The sequence below is a fragment of the Cottoperca gobio genome, chromosome 6 (assembly GCF_900634415.1).
Source record: "Cottoperca gobio chromosome 6, fCotGob3.1, whole genome shotgun sequence".
NCBI classification, from domain to species: Eukaryota; Metazoa; Chordata; class Actinopteri; order Perciformes; family Bovichtidae; genus Cottoperca; species Cottoperca gobio.
Genome location: NC_041360.1, coordinates 5,951,683 through 5,961,210, shown reverse-complemented (window position 1 = coordinate 5,961,210; position 9,528 = coordinate 5,951,683). Strand labels below are relative to the sequence as shown.

The following is a 9,528-nucleotide window of genomic DNA, read 5'->3' as shown; positions in this document are numbered from 1 at the left end:
ATGACGTGATTTAATTTAGCTCCTCTCTGAAAGGTTAGTTGTTTTATCTGATATCAGTGTTTAACTGTGATGAACTGACTCTTATCTACTGGTTGTTGCAGACTTTTCTTTAGGTCAAATTAAGGTTTATGTTTGCAGACCACATGATGTGCAAAGGTTGTGTTTGCTTGAAAAGCCAACATAATGACAGAGCAAGCATGAAAAAGAGTGTAAATCCATCAGAATCATTACTTCAGCATGTTTGCATCTGTGGTTCTACTTTTGGCTGCCTTTTTGTTCTTCTTGCTCCTTTTTCAGACCCACAGGACCAAAGATTTCCCTCCAGGCCCTCAACCAATACCCATCTTTGGAAATGTGCTGCAGCTCAATCTGGAGAGCCCTATTGCAGATCTGGAGAGGGTAAAGTTGAATAAAGTTTCTGAGAAAACGGACTTGCTGACTGTATTTATATACTGAAAAAGATTATATAGAAATTATGATTTAATTTCATTTGTTTTGCTGTGTGTTCACACTATATGAGTCTCAATTTGAAGGGCCAGTGCGTAGTATTCAGGGGGATCTATTAGCAGAAATATATCATAATATTCACAACTATGTTTTCCTTAGTGTATAAGGCAGAGGCAGAAATGCTAGGTGGCTGTTGTTCTGGTGAACTGAGCTCTTCACCCAAAATGACCCAAGACATTCATCTAGGGTGACTTTTTCTGTCGTCATATACTCAGTTATTTAACAGCATTGAAATCCAAAGGAATAAAATGAATTTAAAGTTTGTTAGTTGAGAAATATATTTCAATGTGCATCTATCTGTAATAAAGCTTAAACATAAGGTCACTCATCCTACTGCTACTGCTACTACTAACATTATCTTGTTCGTAATAACGCTTTACAGTGTCTGATGATCGCGCTGCATAAAGGTCAATCACCCAATACCCATTCTAATCTGTCTCTGTCCTCAGCTGGCCAAGCGCTATGGTAACGTATACAGCATTTTCCTTGGATCCAGGCCAGCAGGTCGTCATCAATGGACTGCAGGCCTTCAAAGAAGCCCTGGTCAACAAAGCGGCTGACTTCTCTGGCAGACCACAAGACCTAATGGTTAATCATGCTGTACAAGTCAAAGGTACAGATCAAGGTTTAGATTTTTTTTGTCTATGCAGGGTGATTTTTATTGTTCATTGTATGCCATACACCATTCCATTAAAACAGACAGTATGGAAAGACAGTCATTTTCGCAGAGGAAAAATTACCAACATAATACTAAATACTCTCAAACCGAAAAACGTAATCTGAAAAGTAACTAATAACTATATCTCTCAAACACATGTAGTGGAGTAAACAAGTACAATATTTATCTTTGAAATGTTGTGTAGTCCAAGTATAAAGTAGCATAAAATAGAAATACTCAATTAAAGTACAAACACAGTACATCAAAAAATTGAGGAAATGTACTCAGTTACTTTCCACCACTGGGTGGTAGTATTAATAATGACACTGTGATAAACACCAATGCAGCTACACACAAACAAGGAAACAATTAACATATTTAATGTTGTTGATGGTGAGCCAATAGGAAGCTCAAGTATCTAATATGGACATGTCAGTGCATAACATTTTTTAATTTAAAAGTGAATGCACTTTTCCTTCTAAGTTCTAAATTGACCTTTGTGCTTTTAGCTCATGCTCCCGGAGTGATTCTAGCAGATTATAACCCTGGCTGGAGACAGCAACGACGTTTTGGTATCATGACCCTGAGAAACTTTGGTATGGGGAAGCAGTCGATGGAGCAGATAATTCTGGGCGAGATACATCGTATCATACAGCAATTTGAGCAGAGTGTTGGTATGTCCATTTGTCAATTAACAGGACACAGGGATTGTTTGTTGCATGGCTAAACATTGCTATTTAGCACGACATCACGATATAGAAATCTTTTGAACTCTGTACTGAAAACCATAAAACCAGAAGTCAATATCTGTATCTTATTTTATTTTATTATTGCATCTTTTTATTCAAATAATATTATTTGATATTTTTAGAATTATAATGGTTTAAACATAATATAATACAATTTGAGTGGCTTTATTTTGGTCAAGATAATGTCCAAGAATTGTTGTTCATCTTGTTTTTTCAGGTAACACCATTAATCCCCACCGGCTGTTCCACAATGCAGCCTCCAACATCATCTGTCAAGTTCTGTTTGCTCGGCAGTTCGACTATGAGGATGAGTTCATAAAGTTTTTTGTTGACCTTTTTCAGGAAACTTCCAAAATAATTAATGGGCGCTGGGGTATGGTGAGTCACATTTTTGACAACAAAATCACTCAATAACTCAACATCATTACTATAAACGTAAATATAAAGTTGCTCAGTAAAAACAGTGTGAGATAGAGGATGAATAGTAAACCATTATGTTAAACTAAAATGGTCTTTGTATAATACATGCAAGAAAAAAAGCAAGCTTGTACCTTGTATTATTGTTATATAGTTTAGTCATTTAGCAAACCAACCAATTTATCATTGAGTTGCCACTGAGAACTGCAGTAAAACAGCTGTCTTAGAAATCACTGGACTATGATAAGAAAACTCAAAGATTCCCTTTACTCAAAAATGTGTTCTTATGTTTATATCCGCTAAAATATATTCTCTTGCCTGTACTGTATTGGATCTGTGCAAAATTTGTCACTAGTGAGGTGTATTTACATTCATGAAAGAGATGTCTTCCCTAAAGTCTGAGATTCAATCGACCAGGCAAGCTAGATTTGGTGCACAACAGACTCCTCGTCTGAGTCAAACATGTAGTAGCATGTCAAGTATGGCTAAATCTAAAATGGACCAGACGCGCTCCGGTTCAACACCGCAACGATGCGCATTGCTCAACCTAGCGTGAGCAGTGGTGGGCGGGGTGAGGCCAGATCCAGAATCGCAATTAGGGAGAGTAGATGTGCTTTGAGCCCCCTTTTTTTACTTTTTATGTGGGAAAACCATGTCAAACAAAATATTAATCAGAGCAGAGTATTTTTACATACTTTAAAAGACTGCCTGAATGCATACTTTAAGGGATTCTTAAAACTTTGTAATTTTTTTTTTCTTCTCCCATACAGATTTATGACTCTATTCCTTTTGTGCGTAACCTGCCGCTGCCATTCCAGAAAGCCTTTAAGATGTTCAAGGTATGTCTTGTAAAGCGTTCATTTCAAAGTCCAACAAAGAACCATAAAACCATGTTTTATTACAGATATAATGACTTAGGGTTTAATTGATGGAGTTGATAAGTACCTTGTCATTTCTGCAATCCCTACTCAATTAAAGTAGGAGTGAAAGAGAAAGAAAGAGGACCAAGGAAGGAAAGAAAGTAGGTAGACTACTAACTTTCCCTCCTAATTCCATTATTGTTACGCTAGCAGCTCTGTGATGCAGCTTTGAGCTAAATGGTAATGCCAGGATGCTAACATGCTCACAAGGAAACGCTTAACGTGTTTGCATGCTTACGTTAGCTGGTTAACACTAAACACAAAGTATTTGGACGTTCAGAAATGTAACTTTTGACATGATGAAAGCCCTAAATGAGAAGTCAATGGACAACTAAAGTTAATACAATTCTTCAAGATGTGAACATCAATGTCTGTACAATATGTCATGGTCATCCATCCAATAGTTGACAAAAATGGTTTGCAGTTCCGAGATGATTAGATAGACACATTTCAACTAGAATTCCCCAAAACAGCAAAACTTTAAAAGTGCTGAATCACATAGTTATTGTGTTACTGAATATGGTATGCTGGGAAATTGCTTTTCTTACATTTTCTGGCCACTAAGTAGAACTGTAGGTTGTTGTAAATGGGTTCCTTCATCAGTATAGCATTAAAATACGTAAGCTGTGGCCATGGAAATGAAAGCATCACTGTATGTTAAACGTGAAAAATATCTATGCCATTGAGAAACCTTGAATCCTTTTTATTTAAAAAATGTTTCTAAAACTTGATGAACTTGATTTCACCACAACTTCTTTTCTTACCAGATTTCACATGAGAGACGTTTGGAGCTGTTGGCTGAGAACAAAAAGACCAGAGTTCCTGGTAAACCGAGGCATTTCATAGACTGCTACCTGGATGAACTGGATAAGGTGTTTGAGTCTTTTTGTTAATGGGAATAATTCTGTTCAGAGCAGCTTGTATGAACTGGCATGTTGTTGACTGCCAAGACAATTTAGCTGCAATTAGGTGACAGAATGAACAATATTTACTTGCTCGTTCTCTCTCTTGTCTGCCTGCAAAGAGAGGAGATGATGCCTCGTCATTTTCTGAAGACCAGCTTTGTGCATTTATTTTGGATCTTCACTTTGCTGGGACTGACACAACTGCCAACACCCTGCTCACTGCCTTCCTCTACCTAATGAATTATCCACAGATACAGGGTTTGTCTGTCTATCATCTGTCTGTCTCCACTTTATTTAGTCATGCTAGAGGCATGGTTCCAGGGATGGCAATGGCAATCTGTCAGTTGGTCCACCAAACTGAAAAATCTCAACAGCTATTAAATGGATTAACATGACATTTTGTTCAGACATTCATGCTTTACCGACGCTGTATCCCGATGACTTTGAGGATACCCTTACTTTTCCTCTTGCTCCACCATGAGGTAGGCATTTGTGGTATGCAGTGAAACTATGTGACAACTATTGAATGTATTGCCAATGTGGTACAGACATTCATGGATGAATTGTTAATAACATTGGTGATCCCCAACACGTCCTTATACCTAAACGAAAGGACAGGTCAATTGCCAGTGACTCCCAAAACAACATATATGACCGCTCTATTTAAAGTTGTAAAGCGGTCGCACAATGGCAATCTTAAAGACGTGACCATTTATATCGTTACCGTTAGTCACATGACCATTCTATTTAACCTTGTGAAAGGGAACTTCTTGGTTAGGTTTAAGCAATAAAAGTACTGGGTTAGGTTTAAAATATAGTTGTTTGGATCAAAATAATCAAGGGACATAGTTACCAGAACGTGACGTGGTTACGCACTAACATAGTGATGTAGTTATGTTTCTTCAGTGAAGACGGCCTAGTGATTCCCTGACTTTTCATCTAGCACCATCATCAGGTCTAATTGTTCAAATACCTTCTAAATGATTGACATTCTCATCAGCCTCAACTGTACTAGTGTTTAGTGCTTATTAGCAAATGTTAGCTGAGATGGTAAACAACAGTAAACATTGTACCGGCTAACCATCAGCATGTTAGCATGCTGTCATTAGCATGTAGCTCAAAGCTCTTTTTCAGTGGGAGACAACAACATGACAAGCTGAATCTGATTCAGGGTTTAAATTATTTTCAACATACATGGACAACAGAACACACCTGCATGTAATTTACACTCTCCTCAAACATTTTGAAAAGATTCACACTTTCCTTTTGAATCAGCTGACAAAGTTTCAGCTGCCATAAATCTCATAAACAGAGACAAATCTTGCATTGTTCTCTCTTTCTGTTAATTGCCTCACTCTTTGTCTCCTTCAACCATGCAGTCTTTTCTCTGTATTCATCAGAGCGCTGTCAGCAGGAAATAGACAAGGTTCTGGATGGGAAGGATGAAGCATGTTTTGAAGACAGAAACCAGATGCCCTATGTGCAGGTTTAAGGATTATTACGAAAGTTCTGTGTGATGTAAATCCAAGTCTTATCTGAGATGTTACAATTCTACAGTGTGATGCTCTGACAGCTGTCTCTGTCATGCAGGCCGTCCTTCATGAGATCCAGAGGATAGCTAACACTGTACCTCTCGCTGTTTTCCACTGCACAACTAAAGACACAGAGTTAATGGGATACTCCATACCCAGGGTAAGAAGACAATATAATGTGTCATAAAAATATAGAAAAGACTTCATATCTTAGCAGTATCCCTCTGAGCACTAAGAGGAAATAGTTGAGAATGCTGATGCAAACATTTCCTATTATAATGAACTTAAATAAATTCAGGAGATTTATGTGTATAAAATAATTTTAAAATACGTTTAGACTATATTCAAGGTGCCTACTCTTGTGCCAACGTTCGAGGGCACTGAGGCAGATTAAGCCTGACGTTGCTAAGCGACAATAACCATCCAAAACACTATCATTAATGTAATTCAGAAGGCAATACAAAATACAGTATATCTCAAATGGACATTTGAAAGTATAAAATGACAGTGTGAGAATGAGGCAGCCGGCATTTTCATGTTACTTGACAACATTGCCTGTTTCCGTGTGTTTGCAATGCATCTTAGAGATGGCTCTGCTGTAAAAAGTGCAATGTAAATAGGGATAATTCATTGATTAAGCCCATACACGTGTGTTTGGCGTATAAGAAAAATGCAGCACTTTCATTGGACTTTTTTATGCTTAGCAGGATGTCCTGGTGAAGTGGACGCCATCGCAAGCACCAATCGAATAATACGCTTTGTTCACAGTGCTTTGTGGGAGTGGGAAATGTCATATCCTAAAGTGTGGCTGTTGAACTGCAGAGTCATATTTTATTGTTCGTATACTGCTATTGGTACCGAGTACAGTTTAAGACAGCTTGCTAAACTTTGTCACTGGGCTTAGTTTTTTTTACTGCCAATCACAGGAATATGGTGTATGGAAAGTGTTGAACCAAGCTTTTTTGTTGTTGCTCTTCAGGGAACTATTATCATCCCCAACCTGACCTCAGTGCTGTATGAGGAGGGACAGTGGAAATCCCCTCATGAATTCAACCCTGAAAACTTCCTTAATGACCAGGGAGAGTTTGTGAAGCCAGAGGCCTTCATGCCTTTCTCTACAGGTAAGTTAAAAGATCATCACATTCATAGATAGATTGAAAGATGGATTGGGAGGTTTGATATAATATCATTAGGTTATAGAAAATATGTTGCTGTTTTAACCTTCAGGACCTCGTGTGTGTCTCGGAGAGGGTCTGGCTCGAATGGAGCTCTTTCTCATCCTGGTGACGCTGCTGAGGAGGTTCAAGTTCATCTGGCCAGAAGATGCAGGAGAGCCAGACTTTATGCCCATTTTTGGGACAACCCAGAGCCCCAAACCTTATTGCATGAAGGTCCAAGACAGAAGACAGGGAGTATTCTAATACTGCAATTGGCTTATTGAAACTTGGACAAAATTTAACTCTTCAGCATAAAACCAGTTGATTAAAGCTGCACTAATCCATATGTCTGTATGAACAATAAACTACTATGTCTATGAAAGGGATCACTTGAAGTGACAAACCCACAGAGGGTTTCCCCAACTCGGCAGTTCCCCTCAGCTCTACGCAGCTTTATCATGTCTTTCTACTCGTTATTTTGTTTACACAGCCCACAACGTAACTGTTTGGTTCTGTCTCACTGCTCTCATCCACCTAGTTTCCAGCAAAACAAACCTAATATTTGTGATGAGCATAGCATTTAAAACCATATACAACTTGTTTCCACTGCCCCCAAGTGGCCAAAAAAAGGACAAAAGGAATTTCTATTCTCTGACCTTTATTGAATAAAACAAATCTGCTAATTGTAGTCACAGTGTCCTTTACAGTTTCAAAATCATACAGTAGTATTATATTTTATCAACTGAAACTTTAAACTCTGTATTTCAATGTTTCACTTTTTGTATTACTTAATGTTCTCTTGTTGCCAATGTAAAATAAAAATGTTCAAATAATTTAAATCTTATCAAATAAATGGGTTGAATAACGATGTCCACAAATTAATTGTGTTCATTGTCAGAGGAGAATTAATTTGTCAAATAAATTAAATGAGGCCTAACTCGTGTACAAGTGGAAAGTTTGACCTGATGGTGGCACTATGGCCCCAAAAGCACCAGGAATCAATCTCTGGGGACTATAAATATCCACACCAAATGTTTCGGAAATCCAACCAGTTGTCAAGATGTCTTAATTTTTCAAGACTTAAGTCAGTGGGGGAAAGTAACTAAGTACATTTACTGTGCAATTTTGACCTTTTCTTGAGTATATCGGTTTAATGCTATACTTCTACTCCAATGCATTTCTCAGAGAAGTATTGTACTTTTTACTCCGTTACATTAATATATAATATTACAGCTGACAGCTAGTTACTTAGCAGATTAGGTTTTTAAATACAAAACCTGTGACGACCTTCTGGAATATGATGCCTTGTTGTAAACAAAGTAGTTAAACTCAACTCGGGTCATGACCTGCCACAAAATAAGAATGCTGCTCACATGTAAGTAAGATAACAAGTAATATTTTGAATAGAGTGTTTTTCTACTTTTGTATTAAATATTTTACTTGTGTGGATCTACAACTTCCACTACTAAATTAGAGCTTGGGTATACCGTATAACATATATTTTCCAATGAAGGTAGCTATCAGCACGCTAAATCCAGCGAGAAAGTCGGCAACACTGACAGCCTGTCCCTTCAGGCCTCCCTCCGAAGCCACTGCCCCCAAATTATCATAATGAACGTAAACAATGAAAATGGCTATTGTTAGTACTCACAGCTGTCAAGCTAGCAGCTTGTGGAAGATTCCGGTGATGCGCAATTAGTGCACGGGCACTGATACCAGATTTATTATTTATTTGGTCATATTTATTGATTGCTGTCGGGATTAAAAGAGTATTTCAACAAAACAAATATAATATATAACAAAAACAAATTCTAAAAAACATTACCCACCCTAACTTTAAGCGTTGGACAGTCATTGATTTACTTATCCTGATATGTCCCCTTGCTATTGGGACCCTACACTACTGCTCCACATTAAATTAACATAACACTACAATGTGAGACACTAAAACATCTCTGTTTGTAATTAAATCAGTGAGTTAAAAAGTTAAGAATGCCAGTATAGTTTCTGTGGTGTAACTGTACACACAGTGCCGTTTGTTCACTTCATAACAATTTGTCACATTTATGCTAATTTAAAAAAATGATGAGGGACCCTTCTACCTGGCATACAGGTACACTGAACCCTGCACTATTCAGTTCAACCAATAGCCTTTTGATGGGTGGACAGTGTTGTATTATTGAAGCTTTTGTGTGGATGCTGTGTGGATTGTTTTACTGGGCGGTCTCTTGATTGTCAGTGGGAGGCCGGGGGTATAGAGTGTGTGTGTGTGTGTGTGTGTGTGTGTGTGTGTGTGTGTGTGTGTGTGTGTGTGTGTGTGTGTGTGTGTGTGTGTGTGCGTGCGTGTGTGTGTGTGTGTGTGTGTGTGTGTGCGTGTGTGTGCGTGTGTGTGTGTGTGTGCTGACATGGACCTTCTGTGGTGACATTCAGTTGTGTGACTGATGTGGCAGGGAGGACAGAGAGAGGAGAGCGAAAGAGAAAAAGAAACCATAACAGCAACAAAGATAGATTAAAAGAGGCTAAATTAAACGGAAACAAAATAAAGTAGAAGGTGAAAATCAGAGACAAGGACGTATGGAGACAGTTTGACGGACTGAGATGGAATCGAAGAGACTGAGACAAACTTGGGATTATCAGTAACGGATCATCAGAAGTGGAGTTTCTTAAACATGGACTAGTCTGG

At 38.1% G+C, this 9,528-nt stretch overlaps 1 protein-coding gene across 1 annotated transcript; it reads left to right on the top strand.

Moving 5' to 3' along the window:
- The first annotated feature begins 237 nt into the window (after positions 1–237).
- On the top strand, positions 238–7,641 carry LOC115009346 (cytochrome P450 2D15-like). The gene is given in 12 exon segments (XM_029433296.1): positions 238–399; positions 957–1,010; positions 1,012–1,132; positions 1,690–1,839; positions 2,132–2,292; positions 3,102–3,170; positions 4,019–4,125; positions 4,278–4,414; positions 5,557–5,642; positions 5,747–5,848; positions 6,668–6,809; positions 6,916–7,641. Coding segments are annotated over 12 exon segments (1,485 nt in total). The 3' UTR covers positions 7,110–7,641.
- Positions 7,642–9,528: the final 1,887 nt, after the last annotated feature.